The 13,940-nt window shown below is 50.5% G+C and overlaps 7 protein-coding genes; 3 read left to right on the top strand and 4 right to left on the bottom strand.

Annotated features, from left to right (window-relative positions):
- Nucleotides 1-81: 81 nt before the first annotated feature.
- On the top strand, nt 82-1,393 carry CNAG_01819 (large subunit ribosomal protein L1). XM_012197391.1 has 4 exons: nt 82-408; nt 458-589; nt 641-1,217; nt 1,290-1,393. Exons 1-4 carry the CDS (start codon nt 358-360, stop codon nt 1,358-1,360), a joined length of 831 nt encoding a protein of 276 aa, XP_012052781.1. The 5' UTR covers nt 82-357; the 3' UTR covers nt 1,361-1,393.
- CNAG_01818 (ATP synthase mitochondrial F1 complex assembly factor 2) lies at nt 130-2,617 on the bottom strand. XM_012197390.1 has 5 exons: nt 2,319-2,617; nt 2,059-2,270; nt 1,715-2,009; nt 1,519-1,662; nt 130-1,468 (listed from the first exon to the last, which is right to left on the bottom strand). The coding sequence occupies exons 1-5, from the start codon at nt 2,473-2,475 to the stop codon at nt 1,398-1,400; spliced, it is 879 nt and encodes a 292-aa protein (XP_012052780.1). The 5' UTR covers nt 2,476-2,617; the 3' UTR covers nt 130-1,397.
- Nucleotides 2,618-2,757: 140 nt separating this feature from the next.
- On the top strand, nt 2,758-5,623 carry CNAG_01817 (signal recognition particle receptor subunit alpha). XM_012197389.1 has 7 exons: nt 2,758-2,915; nt 2,968-3,167; nt 3,227-3,448; nt 3,503-3,693; nt 3,763-4,739; nt 4,801-5,069; nt 5,129-5,623. Exons 1-7 carry the CDS (start codon nt 2,885-2,887, stop codon nt 5,261-5,263), a joined length of 2,025 nt encoding a protein of 674 aa, XP_012052779.1. The 5' UTR covers nt 2,758-2,884; the 3' UTR covers nt 5,264-5,623.
- CNAG_01816 lies at nt 3,453-6,302 on the bottom strand. Of its 2 annotated transcripts, XM_012197387.1 has the most exons (4): nt 6,001-6,302; nt 5,165-5,944; nt 4,153-5,084; nt 3,453-4,087 (listed from the first exon to the last, which is right to left on the bottom strand). In XM_012197387.1, exons 1-2 carry the CDS (start codon nt 6,230-6,232, stop codon nt 5,325-5,327), a joined length of 852 nt encoding a protein of 283 aa, XP_012052777.1. In that variant the 5' UTR covers nt 6,233-6,302; the 3' UTR covers nt 3,453-4,087; nt 4,153-5,084; nt 5,165-5,324. The 2 variants fall into 2 exon arrangements, with proteins under 2 accessions (XP_012052777.1, XP_012052778.1); XM_012197388.1 differs by having other exon boundaries at nt 4,153-5,944.
- A 103-nt stretch (nt 6,303-6,405) lies between these two features.
- CNAG_01815 (hypothetical protein) lies at nt 6,406-9,903 on the top strand. XM_012197071.1 has 4 exons: nt 6,406-6,588; nt 6,628-7,239; nt 7,294-8,166; nt 8,226-9,903. The coding sequence occupies exons 1-4, from the start codon at nt 6,421-6,423 to the stop codon at nt 9,543-9,545; spliced, it is 2,973 nt and encodes a 990-aa protein (XP_012052461.1). The 5' UTR covers nt 6,406-6,420; the 3' UTR covers nt 9,546-9,903.
- Nucleotides 9,826-11,779, bottom strand: CNAG_01814 (hypothetical protein). XM_012197386.1 has 2 exons: nt 11,344-11,779; nt 9,826-11,280 (listed from the first exon to the last, which is right to left on the bottom strand). The coding sequence occupies exons 1-2, from the start codon at nt 11,593-11,595 to the stop codon at nt 10,132-10,134; spliced, it is 1,401 nt and encodes a 466-aa protein (XP_012052776.1). The 5' UTR covers nt 11,596-11,779; the 3' UTR covers nt 9,826-10,131.
- A 27-nt stretch (nt 11,780-11,806) lies between these two features.
- On the bottom strand, nt 11,807-13,772 carry CNAG_01813 (mannose-1-phosphate guanyltransferase). XM_012197070.1 has 12 exons: nt 13,685-13,772; nt 13,584-13,631; nt 13,482-13,520; nt 13,422-13,429; nt 13,291-13,318; nt 13,110-13,239; nt 12,954-13,056; nt 12,701-12,899; nt 12,421-12,645; nt 12,097-12,366; nt 12,001-12,037; nt 11,807-11,947 (listed from the first exon to the last, which is right to left on the bottom strand). Coding segments are annotated over exons 1-12 (1,095 nt in total). The 5' UTR covers nt 13,691-13,772; the 3' UTR covers nt 11,807-11,945.
- Between the last annotated feature and the right edge of the window lie 168 nt (nt 13,773-13,940).

Here is a 13,940-nt window from a genome sequence, read left to right as displayed (position 1 = left end):
CCCTTATTAATAATAATTTATGAGAATAAGAGATCATCCTTGCTACATTGCAGAATGCCACGTCACAATTCTTTTTCGACCCTCTCTTCTTCTTCATCGTCGCAACAAGAACGACGACCAGAAGAGGAGGCAGCAGCAGCAGCGTCGAACGAGTATTTTGTTCAACAAGCAAAGCTCTACAGACATCTCGAAAAAAGGCTCAATAAGTTCAATAAAAAGGCTGCAAACGCAAGACACAGGCCCAATAGAAACAGGAAGCTCTCAAAGTCCGTAAAACCCACGTTCTCGACCCCCTCAAACGCCTCAACCAGCCCACCCATCTCATCATCTACATCTTCCGATACATTCACCAGCACCATGATCTCTTCAAGCATTCGAGTCTCAGGCAGATCGCTCACACAAGTGATTGTGAGTGTGAAGTGGCTACTTATTTGTACCAAAATTAACCCCCCAATAGCGCCCTGCTGTCGCTTCGGCTTCGTTCTCGACCACAGCTACTGCTGGAGCGCGTGTTCAAAAGAAGCAAAGCAAGAAGAAGATCGCTAATCCGGACGCCTTGTCTGCTTCTGAAGCAACTCGAGTTCTCCGTGTACGTTTAACTCATTATGAGACAGCGTTCTCGTGGCTAATCCGTTGACAGGCTTTGGAAGTTGCCCATCCAACGTCTACTTATTCTTTGACACTCCATACCAAGTCCCATAAATCAGCACTTCCTATCCGTGGCTCTTTCACCCTTCCTCTGGATCCACGTAGAACATCAGAAACAATTCTTGTTTTCGCCGAACCGTCCTCTCCTTCTGCTACTCTTGCCAAAGAGGCAGGCGCAGCGTATGTCGGAGGTGATGAACTATTCGAGCCCGTGCTGAGCGGTAAAATCCACCCTACGAGATGTCTTGCAACTCCTGGGATGATGCCTGCTGTAACTAGGTCTCTTGCCAGATTCTTGGGTCCGAAAGGTCTCATGCCGGTCGCCAAACGAGGTGGTGTAGCTGAAGGCGAAGAATTGGCAGAGAGGATCAGAGATGCGGCCGGAAAAATGGAGTACAGGGCAGACAAACAAGGGATCGTCAAGGTTAATGTTGCGAGAGTAGATTTTGGTATTCCTTCGGTGGAAAGCAACATTAAATCGTTCATACAGACTGTTAGAGACAACCAGGCTGCTGCGAACCAAACAGACGACCCGCTTGCTGCCGCTGGAAAGAGCAAGAAGAAGAAGGGTACGTATTCTAGGTTTTTTTTCACCTTTTTTCTTTTTCAGAGCCCAACCGTTACTAATTCGGACATGACAGGCTCATCCATCACCTCTGTGATCTTGGAATCAACAAATGGACCTAGTATAGAATTGAACGATGTGCTTTAAGTCCATGCATTTGAATTTCTGTTGAGTGATATGTATATTATGACTTGATCAAAAGGCAAGCAGCGCTGCCAAGGGCCCGTCGGATATCTTGATAGTCCACATCATGCGCTGTCATTCGTTAGCTCACGCTATGGAACACAGTTAAAGAAAAAACGTACTGTCTTCAACTTCTCCCCAACGTTCAATTTGACTGCTCACTTCAACATGGCTGGCCTGAGCCGCTTCATGGGCCGTTAAACGACCGCGACAGAGGGCGAGGGCGATCACAAATGATTTAGTGGCGTACACTGCCCGCTCAAAGGCTGTCAGGTGGTTTAGTCAGTCGTATTTAGCGATTCAAATGGAGATGCTTACCTGCAAGCTCCCACCCGTCCATTGTCTCCACCACTTTTTTCAGTTTCTCCATATTTTCATCGGACAGCTTAACGGCGCCAAAGCCTTGTGCCAATTGAAGTTCTACACCAAAATCTTCTTTTAACCACTTATACAGAGGGTCCCAATGTTCCTTTTGTAAACGGACGAGAGGAGGAGGCGCGTCGTGGGGGTAGAGAATGGTGTCGGTCTCGAGATATTTCAAGAGAGCATCAATTACGGCAGGGCGAGTGGGTCCTTCCGAGAGACCGTCTATTGCTCGAGATGCCAACGAAGTCTGGACGAAAACTGAGCACGACTCTTCCTAAAGAACTGCGAGCACATACCACAGGCAGAGCATGTTGCTTCAGAACCTCATCCTGATTCTCCCATTCATTGGCTATCAAGGCTGCAAGCAGCCTTCTCTCTTTTGGAATTTCAAGTTTGGCCCCGAAAGGAGTTTTTAGTGCGCGATGATCAAGGGTGATGAGGTAACCATCTGAAGGAGTAGCCGAGATGTTGACTGTCTTCCAGAAACGACGAAGAGTCTGCTCTGCACCTGTAGGCCAGTCAGAGAGTTTATTTGAAAGTAGAATACCATATTTACGGTTGGTTTGAGTGACGGGCGGTCCGTCTTTAACTACTGCCCATCTGGCAAAGCTGGTCGAAAATGTTCTGGCACAAATGGCGGCCGGCCTATAAGCACGAGGCACAGGCGTAAGCGCCGCCAGAAACGGACGGGCAGTGATTCGGAACGATGCCATGATTAAGGGAGAATGGGTTAGGATAATAGCGATAAGGGGTTATTTGAGGGTAGCGAGAAATTCTACAATGTCCTCTTCTACTTCTTCGTGCAGACGTGTGTTGTGGTGGGTGCAGTTCACTTGGGGCCGGTGGAGGTGCGGCATTATTATAATTACTGATTGGTCAGAGTACTCGTAATGTCACTTGATTTTTACTAATTAGCATTAGGATTTCCCAACAAGATGATTAGCGGTAACAACTTATATTACATTTTTTTATTAAAGACGAATTACTAATTCGATCGGATGTCGGAGCTTCGCCCTCGCTATCAGTAACGAACGACTGAACAAACAGCCCAGTAACGCAGGGCGGCCCGACATTACCATTTGTTGTCACACTCGACTTGCATCCCTCGGAAAACATACAATAATGCTCGATCACATATCGATATCACACCAAAGCAAGTCTCCATTATACTCGCCTTTTGGATGCTTGCTGATTCTTTACTGTAGGCGGCCTCGTCCTTTGGTCTCGCGCCTTTACCCCCACTTTTGAAACTCTTGCCAATACACCCAATTCTCCTATTAATGCGCTTGTCAAGTCTACATTCATTGAGGGCAAGGCGATGGCGAATGGAGAAGAGCAAGGTTTGGAGAAGGACGGCTATAGTGTCAGATGGAGTGTAGACAATGGCTTAGGTCTTGTATTTGTCGTGCGTATCCATCCACATTACTCGTTCTTTCCGTTCAACAAGCTAATAAGCAATGTAAGGTGGTTTTTCCTGCGCTACTTCCTCTGACATACGTTCCTGCTCTCTTAGAGCGTACCAAGGCATTATTTCTCGCCCTCTTCCAGCCTTATGTCACATCATTAATCGAATCTCTGTCTTCTGGCGGTGCTTCCGCAGGATCAGCTTTAAAACAGCTCAAGGAAAAGATTGTGGAAGAGAGATGGGATGAAGTATGGGATAGGTGCTTTAGAAACTGCGAAGGGGTAGGTCGAACGCTACACAATGAGAAAAGCGGGAGACGGCTGACAGTTAGCCAGGAGAAGAAGTCACGAAGTACATTGGTAAAACAGAGAGTCTCAGATGGAGCCAATCCTGCCATTTCCAGTGCCGATACTTCAGACGTTGATGTCGGATCACAACCAGCGGTCAGTGCAGAAGAGATTGCAAAGAATGTACAATCTTTGAAAGCGAAGATGAAAGGCGGAAAAAGGCGTGGCGTGCGTGATGGGTAAGTTGTATATATTTGTCAATCGCGCGTTATGGGCCTTTTTTTCCCTTCTAACTGATGAATGAGTAGACTGAGCCCTTCCCCCTCCCCGTCACCATCTCGAAAGCCCCCTGTAAACGCAACTTCCAAACTTATGCGTCGTTGGGGCGACTCTCCAGTGACCGCTGACGATATGGCTGCTCTCGATTACTCCACCCCTGCTCCCGATTCGTCAGCAAACGATACGGTTTCCGTAGATAAAGAATCCCTCGTTTCCTCGGAGGCTCTAGGTACAAGGAATGAGACGGGAGCGTATCAAGTGGCAGATTGGGATTTCCGACGGGCACCTGTGACTTCTCAGGAGAATCTTCCCTCCGAGGAAGAGATCATTGCGCGCGGTACATCCCGTCTTTCCCTGAACCGGGCAACAGATGATGGGTCAAGTCAAAGTTCTTGGACTAGCATGTTTTCAAGACTTACAGGAAGCAAGATCCTGACTCGGAATGACCTAGCCCCGGTGTTGGTCGAAATGGAGAAGCATTTGATGTCCAAGAATGTGGCCAAGGATATTGCTGAAAAGTTATGCGATAGCGTAGGCGCTGCCCTGGTTGGGAAAAAACTTGGTGGCCTGAGCAGCGTCAAGTCGGAAGTTCAATCTGTTCTTTCCACGTCGCTTACGCGTGTGCTCACGCCAAAGACGTCTACTGATATCCTGTTGGAAATTCAACGCAAGCGATCCTCTCATCTCGCAACCCTCAGCGCTACATCCTCCTCGCTCGACTCTGGTCCCGACCCTTACACCATGACATTTGTTGGTGTCAATGGTGTAGGTAAATCTACAAATCTGTCCAAAGTCTGTTTCTGGCTCCTTCAAAACGGACTGAGGGTACTAATCGCCGCCTGTGATACCTTTCGAAGCGGTGCGGTGGAACAGCTCCGAGTCCATGTGAGGAATTTGGGTGCTCTGGGGGAAGAAATGGGTCAAGGCAAGGGGAAGAGGATTGAACTGTTTGAAAGAGGGTATGGGAAGGATGCCGCCGGCATTGCCAAGGACGCTATTACCTACGGTAAGGTTTAAATTCAACCTAAGCAGAACACTGCTTTTCCAAGGCTGACACTACGGAACAGCTAAAGAGCACGCATTCGATGTCGTCCTCATCGACACTGCAGGTAGAATGCAGGATAACGAACCACTTATGCGCGCATTGGCCAAACTTGTTACGGTGAACAACCCGGATAAAATTGTTTTTGTAGGCGAGGCATTGGTTGGGAACGAGGCAGTGGACCAGTTGACAAAGTTTGACCGGGCGTTGAGGGATTTCTCTGGAGCCGGTGTTGGTGGGGTGGCGAGGAAAAGAGGGATTGATGGAATCATCTTGACAAAGTTTGATACTATCGTGGGTCATATTCGTCTGTATGTTTACGGCGATCAGCTGATATATGGTTGCTATCGCAGGACGACAAGGTCGGGGCGGCATTGTCAATGACGTACATTACTGGGCAACCCATCCTGTTTGTGGGTTGTGGCCAGACATACACAGATCTGAGGCAGTTGAGGGTCAACCATATTGTTCAGGCGCTGTTGTCATAAATCTATCGCAGGGGTATCACAAGTAATGGTCATATGGAGATAATGTACAGTGTAATGTATTTCAACAGGTATATGCGTCGTAATCTTCTGAATCGAGATCACTCTTCAGCTGGAGCAACAGCTCTTTGGCTTTGCAAACTTCTTCAAGCTCTGCATTGGCCATTCTCACCAGCTCGGTCCAAGCATTTTTCATCCCTTCTCTTTCAAGCTTTACGATCCTTGAGTCTAGTTCATTGCGTTGCTTTCTGGTAAGCTCAAGCTGTCTCTTTGATTCAACAAGGGATTTGCGAAGAATTGAGGACGAGGGTGGTGTGGATCTGGGTAGCTGGTGATGATAGGCATGTCTTTTATGCTCTGTAACTGCGACAAAGGACTCGTAACTTCTGCCTTGAGTTTCGGAACGGAGGTCATCTCGTCCTTGCTTCCCATTAGTGATGTGCTCTTCCCCAGCTTCATCATCATCTTCAACAAAAGTAAATTCCAAATCTTTCAGCAGCTCATCATCGTTTGGACCCTGAGATAGCGGCGTCCCTTTGGTAATATTTGGAAGCTTGGGAGTCTCCATTGATGAGGGGGGAGTGCAGAATGGGGTAGCGACTGCAAATATTTGGTTACTCAAGCGAGCGTGGGAGGGAATGCGGGTCGGAGTGCTTTGGGCGGACCGTGCGTGACCAATGTTCGCTTTTAAGAAACTTGTTAGTATAGACATGGATTTGCTGTAAGCAATGCATGCTTACAAGGCCTGCTCCTTCCATGACCTGTCTTAGGGCTGGTAGGAGAGACATGTTTGGTCTTTGACTTGTTCAGAGGACGATCAAGCTTGAGTGGTTTGAAGCTGTTTGTTCGAATGAGAGACGGGACGCTTGATTTTGTGGAGAGGGTTCTTTCCAGGAGGAAGGATGTATGGTCGGCGGGGCGGGCCGGCTGTGTAGGGGCTGGACGAGGAAGGCGGGAGAGGTGTGAGGGCATTATGGGGTTGGTGTAGTCCCGGTTCGAATGCTATGCGGGGATTTTTGTTGCGGGTGACTCAACCAAGTCAGGCGCGTGGCTGCGCGGGTGGAGGCAGCGGGGGTCGCCGCTCGGCGGGGGAGAAGGACGGGAAACAAGAAGTCCGAGACGGGAGAATTGTGTCTCTCGTTGTATTCAATTCCGCCAACATGATGGGACAGGCAACGCCCCCCCCGCACCTCGTCGCCCTCCTCGCCAACCCCCGCACCCCGGCCAGCTACGCCGCAGACGCCATCGAGGAGTGGATAGCCCACAGACGGGCAAAGGGCGACTCCCTCTTTACCATCTCACTCGCCCTCGCGCATCTCGAAGATATCGTAAGTACGCCTTCCCGTGGACTACGCTCACACACTCAGACTCCTCCGCACATCGCGCACATCTTCGACAGGGCCCGCTACCTCACAAACGTCCCACAGCCTCAGGACCTCACACCTCCCGTTGGCCCCTTTCCGCTCGCCCGTTCCGCTTCAGTCGCCACTATCCTCAGCCATCTCTTGGCCACTCCTCCGCCCTCCATCCAACATTCTCGGGAAATCATCCTCGAATATGTCCTCGCTCGCGAAGCAAAATTCAAGGAGAAAAAGCCTGGCAGAGCGGGAAAGGGCACAATGGGAAGGGAAGCCTTTGAGGATATCGCAAAGCGTATGGGCGAGCTAGAGGATTTTCTTCGGGAAAATTCTGCTTCTAGCCCACCTACATCGCCATCTCGAGACGTGTATCCGTCGCCTCGTCGCCCACCACGATCATCACAAGCCCAGTTACTCAATGAAAACCAACAAATAGGCCTGACCCTCATTCTTTCTTTGAGAATGTCTCTATCATACTTTACTTTGCAAGAATTGGCCAATCAGCTAATGATGGTTGCATTGGGAGATGCTGAGAGGATGCTGATTCAACATATTAGACGAAGAGTGCCTGGAGAAGGCAGGTGGGGTGTTGGTAAAGAGCTCGAGCACGTGGAAGGGCTGGTGAGTGGATTTTGCATGCGGTCATCGGACGCGATATGCTGACCCGCCCAACAGACTCTCTCCCGTCGACCGGCACTTCGACCGGCATTCCGCTCCGCCAAAGCCAGGACACTTCTTCCTCCCAAACCTCTCTATCCCATACAGCTCCCGGCCCCTTCTAAATCACAGTGTATCAAACAGATTCAGGCACTCGCTAAAGAAATTGAGGCTGGAGGACCTGCGGCTGGTCAAGAGTTTTTGCACGTCCATGCACCTTCAGGTATATCTGCGCCAATATTCAACACCCCTATCGGCCGAAGATCTGCCAACACCAGTCCAACAGTCAAAGCGACATTTGCTCGTGAAGGGAGCCCGCAAACACCCCTTTCGAATCTTCCACCAGCACTCGACACACCAGCAGGCTCTCCCGCTCGATTTTCTCAGCCCGATCCCAACATCCTTGCTAATTTCACCATGGAACTCATATCGGAATTCATCACCCGTGAGAAGCGAGAACAGATGCTCAAGTCTAAATGGGCCAAATCAGGACGTGCTCAGGTCAGCAAGGATCTAGGAGAAATTGAGGCAGCGCTATGTCTTGTCTCTAAAAACAATGCGTCATCTATCGCCCCTTTACTGCTTCCGACATTCCTCTTGTTGCGTCGCACCTTTGCTCTGCCACCTTCCCCTCTCCCTCATGCAATCACCGAACCGTACATTGACATCTTGCCTGCTCCACCCGATCCAGACGATGTACCTTTTAGAGAACCTACTGTCAGTTCAACTACAGCTGCGCTGTATGTGAACCCCAGATTGAGTGACGACAAAGCATATGATGCCTTGGAAGAGTTGGCAGAGTTTGAAAAAGAAAAGGTCGACGGAGCCGGCGGGACGAGACAGCAGATGACAGACTGGGCATTCTCGCAGATCGAGGCTGTTCAGAAAAGAGTGAGTTACCGTGTTTAATTGTCGACATGCCAGGGCTACCTGCTAATCATGAACATTAGTTCCCTGATGGGTCCTATAAACAAGTTTTCAACCGCATGAAAGACAATCTTTTGAAGCAAAGGCGCCCTGAAGAACATTATCAGTCTATTTCATTTGCAAAATCACCATCAATCCATCGCCGAGTCAAGTCCAACGCGTTCCCCAGCGGGCTCACCAACTCGGAGGCTGGCAGTCCCGTGGCAGTGGATCCCCCGAGGGCTCAGCATACAAGAAGCTTGAGTTTGCCTGATAGAAAGGCATCTTACGACTCGGATTCTGATTCTGAGGAGGACGTATCTCTTGTTCAGCACTCTACTCCGGTCGATCAACCTCCTCTGACACCAGATACCTCAGTACCATCATCCAAACCCTTGCCTGATGTCGAAAGATCCGTTCCCCAATTACCGCCCTTGATCGTTACCCCGCTCAATATTGGAGACCGAAGATCTTCGCCCGCATCGGCTAGTGCAGCGCCTAGTTCCGGCGGTGGTGGTTGGTGGGATGTTGTATCTGCAGTCGCCAAAGAAGACAGTAACAACAGTCCAGCGCCCTGGGATGCTACTTCTGAGAAACGATCGAGTGAGCGGATGAGCCGCGTAAGCCGGCTCTCGACAGGCAGTCGCAGGGACAGCTTGGCCGTCAGTGTCAATGATCCAGCGAGAAACACGATGGCCCCTTTGCCGCCCGGAGCGGAACCAGCCCTGGCACTTGATTTCACAAGGCCGATGATGAATCTCGACTTGAATTCTCCGGTTTCGCAGGCGAAGCCACCATTTTCAGCGCCCGTCTCTCCCCAAAGAGAAGCTCAGTATCTTTCTGATCAAACTATACGCCCTGTGGGGACTACAGGGTTATTTGGTTCGTCGTCGCCTCCTTATGGGTATGCCCAGCAAGAAGATGAAGACGGAAAATTACCTCCACCCCCTCCATTGAGGTTTGATCAGTCTCGCGGTGGTCACACGTTGGGGAGCAGTACCACCCCATCTGCTCATTCTTCCCCTTTTACCGCCGAATCGACACCCACATCTGCGGCTTTTAACCATTCCGCATTATCATCCGGACTTTCGTACCCTGTTCCACCAAACGCATCATCTCCTGCAGCCGCCAGCCCGGCACCTCATCCTGCCGGACCCCTTGCTCCATCTCCTATTACTACCAAGTCAAAACTGGGCTCATTCGGTCGTTCCATGTCACTTGTGCGTCGGAAAAGTAAAAAAGAAAAAGAAAAGGACGGGGAGAAGGAGGGGAAAGATAAGAACAAGAAGGAGAGAGTTTTGAATGACCCTGGCAAGTGGAATAGGGATCTGGTGGTAAACATTATGGGCCCTCCTGCGCGATAGCAATGGCCAAGCCGGATGCGGTCATTGTTTTATCGAGTTCCCTGATCATAATCTATTCGGCTTCTTTTTTTTTCAATCGAATCTCATCTGTACCAATCATATTGAACCTGTGGTTTTTTGCATATCTTGGCATCGCACAGCCGCATCTCGTTGTAACGGATAACCTTCTTTTTGTTTGCATTTCTAATGAATCTCGCATTTCCTTGCTACATTACATTCACGATATGCACGAGAGTTTTATGCTGGTCCTTCTTTTTCTGCCAAGTGAAAGCGCACGTGTGATAACCAATCAATCCGGTAGCATTTGAGTCCTGTATAAGATATAGCAGGCAAAGAATATGAAAACACTATATTTGGGACTCTTCTGAGAAACGCCAAAAAAAAAAAAACACTGTCCGTTTTACGAAAACACTCAAACTCGTATTGAATCACCGGAGAGGCAAACTCATAGGAAACACGATTAAAAAAAAGAACATTTTCCGTCCTATGAAACACTCGACTCTTATAGAGTCATCAGAAAGAAGCAAACTCAAGAAAAAAAAAAGACCAATTCGGAAAGCTAAAGACTAGATACACTTGTTGAACCTTACACCCATTTGCCAACATCTCTCTTTTTGTTCTTGCCGGCACTGCCCAGCCCCATACTCTCTGCAGCGTTGTGGTACCTATCAGCGTCTTCCTCCTCCTCCTCCTCTTCTCCTTCTTCTTCTTCGTGATAAAGAGCATATGGGTCTTGAGAGTACATCCCACTCTTGGTCTGTGCCTTTTTCTTGAGATACGGGTCCTCGGAATAGCTGCTCTTTGCTCCATAGTGCGAACTGTTGTCTAGCACTGCAGCTTGAGAGTCGCCAAACGTGTCTTCTTCATCTGGCGAACCGAGAGCGACACCCCATTCGCCCAAAGTCGCGTTGTCGCGCGAGTCAGCAGGGGGATAGAGTCCTTCAGACTCGGTACTGAATGGATTAGATGTCTCGTCTGAGGAGATTCGAGTGAGGGGGTCATTCGCAGCCAGTGCGGCGTCGCGCTCTTGTTGAGCCTTGATGGCAAGCGGGGACGGTTTCGATGGTTTGTGGCGGAACATGCGGTTTAGGGACGCGTTGGCTGCAGCGCTTTCAGCCACGGCCATGCGAGCGGTCGCGCGAGAGTTTTTCGAGTTTTTCGAGTTTTTCGAGCTTTTCGAGCTTTTCTTGCTAGATGGAGAAGAAGGAGAAGAAGACAAAGTAGATGATTTTTTCTCGTCCGAGGAAGAACGGCGGGGAGGGGGCACGCTGCCGCTGGATTTATGACCACTGCTGTTACTGTTGCTGCTGTGGCTGTTAGTGGGCGAGGTAGGCGAGGTGGCAGGTGGAGCGATATTCTGGGTGAGGGGGATAGTAGACTCTGAAGAGTAATCGCGGGACAATGGAGGAGCAGATCCTTGGGCATAAGCAGGTGGACTGTAATAGCCTTGCTGTGGGGGTGAGGAGGCCTGCTGTCCGTACTGAACCTGCTCAATGTCGGGCTGGATCTGCCACGCGGCATATCCTTGCTGGGAGGGCGTGTAACCGTATTCATTAGTTTGCGGAGGCGGGTAGTACGGCTGTGCAGTCGAAAGAGGTGGTAGGATGGGGTTAAAGGCCTTTTCACCGGTAGGCGTCTTTTGGCTTTGGCCAGCAGGAAGAAGGCGCGCTGTTGGTTTGTCCTTTTCAGCAGCATGACGCTTATTCTTCCTTCTTTGGGCAGCCTCCCATCTCTCCTGTTTAACCCCAGTCAGCTTTGCATGGGCGCTGATTTGGTGAGATGGAAGCTCAAGACTTACGCGTTTGACGCGTTTGCTCCTCTTGGACCACCACCACCAGAATCCGAATACAGCGATCGCTACTGCCATACCACCTACAAGGGCAGGTATAGCGATAGCGACGGGAAACGAGGAGTCGTTGCTGGATGAGTTTGCGGGGGTAGAAGTGTCCGTGTCGTTTGCGACGACAGAGACTGTCACGAATGACTGGCGTTTGTGGACGGGTAATATGTGTCGGTTGGGAAGAGGGGTGGGGCGAGGAGAGCGTGCCATTATTGCACAGAGGTGTGGGATGAGGCTGGCCGGGGATGAAGTAGGAAGGGCAAGAAAAAGGTCGTGAAGAAAGGACGCGTATTCAGCGGGAATAAAGGAGGATTTTTTGTAGACGACGAAATGGGCGACGCGAAATGACAAGGTGGGCGCGGCGGAAAATGACAAGAAAAAGAGTGCGAAAGACGCCAAGTTTTTCTCGTCAATTCCCGTTCGTTTTCACAAGATCTATAGCATATCGCTGCATCAAAATAAATATGTATGTATCCAAACCCCAATGGCAACCCAACAGCATCCATCATAGTTCAGCAAAACGGATATGACAGTATGTATCTATTCATCAATGGCCATTTTTCTGCGATACACGAGTCAGCAAAACGCGCAGTCTCCATCATCATCGACACTTACACATAACAATACGGGGCTCAGTGATAGAGGAAGAGATCTACAATGTCCGCTAGTTTTAGTACCAACACAGCAGCTTAAACGAGCTTTCCCACTTACACTCTTGTGGGGCAACACTGAAGCACCATTGACATAGAGCTCGTCCTTTATCGTCACATCGTCACCCAACACTGTAATGTTCTCCACTCTTGTCCATCGTCCCACCGTGCTGTTCCACCCGACGATGGAGTTGGCGATCCAGGAGTGGTCTCGCACGGTAGCGTTGGACATGATCACACATCGCTGGAGACGGACACCAGGCCCAATCTTCGCGTCGGGACCAATAACGACATTGGGGCCGATGACAGCTGTAGGGTCGATTTCCGCAGACTATCAAACAGTGTTAGAGCCTCAGGCCATCGTGCTCTGTAGAGAGCAACTCACAGGGTCAACCATCACGTTACCACCATAGACCCACTTGTTTTGGGAGGGGTCAGTCAGCAAGGGAGAATGTTGGGAAGTGAGGTGGGAAAGGTAAAGGCAGGTGCCGGCAAGGAAGTCTTTTGGTTGGCCGACATCCATCCAGAACCCTTGAAGATCGAAAGAGTGCAGTTGCTGGTCAGCCGCGATGGCGGGGAAGATTTCTTTTTCGATAGAAGTGGGACGGAGCTACAAAAAAAGTGTGAGCCTGACGTTTCCCCTCTTTGCCAAGGGCTAGACTCACCTCAATCCTGTCCAAAACGCTGGGGTTGAATATATAGATACCAGCGTTGATCCTGTTACCAACGAATTCAACGGGCTTCTCGACGAATCGATCAATCACAGTAGAGTTGGGCTTCGTGACCACGACACCGTAGGCAGAAGGCTCGGCGACCTTGGTGACCATGATGGAACCTTCGCACCCGTGGGCAATGTGGAAGTCTCTGCACAAACAGTCAGACTGGTGGCGAGCGATCGAGGTATTACACAAGCCTTACCGGAAAGCCTCAAAGGGATAGACACAGGTGACATCAGAGTTCAAAACAAAGAATGGAGAGTCGTCCTTGCCCAAGATTTCCCGAGCAAGAGCAAGGGGACCAGCTTTTGGTACACATCAGTCTGCAAGTCGACTGTCTTATCGCTGGATCACGCACCAGTGCCGAGAGGTTCGGTTTCGACGCTAAAGTGGATGCTGATGCCAAACTCCTCCTCAGTCTTTTTGAGCACGGAGACCATGACCTCTGGTCGGTAGTTGACCGCGAGGACAATGTCCTTGACACCGGCCTGTAACAAGAGTCAGACAGTGCGATTGGACATGTGAGCTGGGCCACGCACCTTGACAAGAGCCTCGATCTGGTGCAAGCTATGGGGACACTGTCAGCGGCCGCATCCCGAGATCAAGCGTCGCTTCTAGAACATCTGATGCGAGGTGACACGTGTCACGGGAAGCAGGCTGGGCTACTTACATCATGGCCTGGAAGGAAGGGATGAGCATGTGGGCGGGCACGGATCGCAGCGGGACTCACCTTGTTGCAGAACTCGACGAGGGGCTTGGGCCACGAGAGCTGTGGCGGGGGGGGGGGGCGCAGGGTGAGCGGGGCAGGAAGCAGCAGCGATGGAGAACTCACCGTCAAGGGCCTAAGCCGGGTACCGAAACCGCCGACGAGGATCAGGGCGTATGGGGCGAAGCGGGTTAGCGTTCTGCAGCGCGGGACGGGGGCGCACTTATCTTCATTGTATGGGCGAGGGGAAGCAAGGTAGACGGCTGCGGTGAGGGAGGAAGAAGGACGATGGAAGGAAGAAAAAGAGAGTCTAATACTACCGAAGAAGAAGCAAGTCTTTGAAGCGCGATGGATCGCTCAGGGATCTGGCCAGGGCGCAGCAGCAAATGGGCGCGCACTGGCCGCACGGCGGGACAAACCGAAAACCCAGCCCAAAATTAGCTCCGACCAACAGGTACCACAAAGGCACCTCCCACGTGCATT

Source organism: Cryptococcus neoformans, chromosome 11 (assembly GCF_000149245.1).
Source record: "Cryptococcus neoformans var. grubii H99 chromosome 11, complete sequence".
NCBI lineage: Eukaryota > Fungi > Basidiomycota > Tremellomycetes > Tremellales > Cryptococcaceae > Cryptococcus > Cryptococcus neoformans.
The sequence above is the reverse complement of the archived record's forward strand: the minus strand, read 5'-3'. Positions and strand labels throughout refer to the sequence as shown.

Coding starts and splice junctions, on each gene's coding strand:
- CNAG_01819 (XM_012197391.1), top strand. CDS start 358: ATGATCTCTTCAAGCATTCGAGTCTCAGGCAGATCGCTCACACAAGTG. Junction 409..457: donor GATCGCTCACACAAGTGATT/GTGAGTGTGAAG, acceptor ACCCCCCAATAG/CGCCCTGCTGTCGCTTCGGC. Junction 1,218..1,289: donor AAAGAGCAAGAAGAAGAAGG/GTACGTATTCTA, acceptor CGGACATGACAG/GCTCATCCATCACCTCTGTG.
- CNAG_01818 (XM_012197390.1), bottom strand. CDS start 2,475: ATGGCATCGTTCCGAATCACTGCCCGTCCGTTTCTGGCGGCGCTTACG. Junction 2,271..2,318: donor GCCCGTCACTCAAACCAACC/GTAAATATGGTA, acceptor ACTGGCCTACAG/GTGCAGAGCAGACTCTTCGT. Junction 2,010..2,058: donor AGCAACATGCTCTGCCTGTG/GTATGTGCTCGC, acceptor GTTTTCGTCCAG/ACTTCGTTGGCATCTCGAGC.
- CNAG_01817 (XM_012197389.1), top strand. CDS start 2,885: ATGCTCGATCACATATCGATATCACACCAAA. Junction 3,449..3,502: donor GCTTTAGAAACTGCGAAGGG/GTAGGTCGAACG, acceptor ACAGTTAGCCAG/GAGAAGAAGTCACGAAGTAC. Junction 5,070..5,128: donor TGACAAAGTTTGATACTATC/GTGGGTCATATT, acceptor TTGCTATCGCAG/GACGACAAGGTCGGGGCGGC.
- CNAG_01816 (XM_012197388.1), bottom strand. CDS start 6,232: ATGCCCTCACACCTCTCCCGCCTTCCTCGTCCAGCCCCTACACAGCCG. Junction 5,945..6,000: donor TCATGGAAGGAGCAGGCCTT/GTAAGCATGCAT, acceptor GTTTCTTAAAAG/CGAACATTGGTCACGCACGG.
- CNAG_01815 (XM_012197071.1), top strand. CDS start 6,421: ATGATGGGACAGGCAACGCCCCCCCCGCACCTCGTCGCCCTCCTCGCC. Junction 6,589..6,627: donor TCGCGCATCTCGAAGATATC/GTAAGTACGCCT, acceptor TCACACACTCAG/ACTCCTCCGCACATCGCGCA. Junction 8,167..8,225: donor TCGAGGCTGTTCAGAAAAGA/GTGAGTTACCGT, acceptor CATGAACATTAG/TTCCCTGATGGGTCCTATAA.
- CNAG_01814 (XM_012197386.1), bottom strand. CDS start 11,595: ATGGCACGCTCTCCTCGCCCCACCCCTCTTCCCAACCGACACATATTA. Junction 11,281..11,343: donor GGAGCAAACGCGTCAAACGC/GTAAGTCTTGAG, acceptor GGGGTTAAACAG/GAGAGATGGGAGGCTGCCCA.
- CNAG_01813 (XM_012197070.1), bottom strand. Junction 13,521..13,583: donor CCCGGCTTAGGCCCTTGACG/GTGAGTTCTCCA, acceptor CCCCCGCCACAG/CTCTCGTGGCCCAAGCCCCT. Junction 12,900..12,953: donor TATCCCTTTGAGGCTTTCCG/GTAAGGCTTGTG, acceptor CTGTTTGTGCAG/AGACTTCCACATTGCCCACG.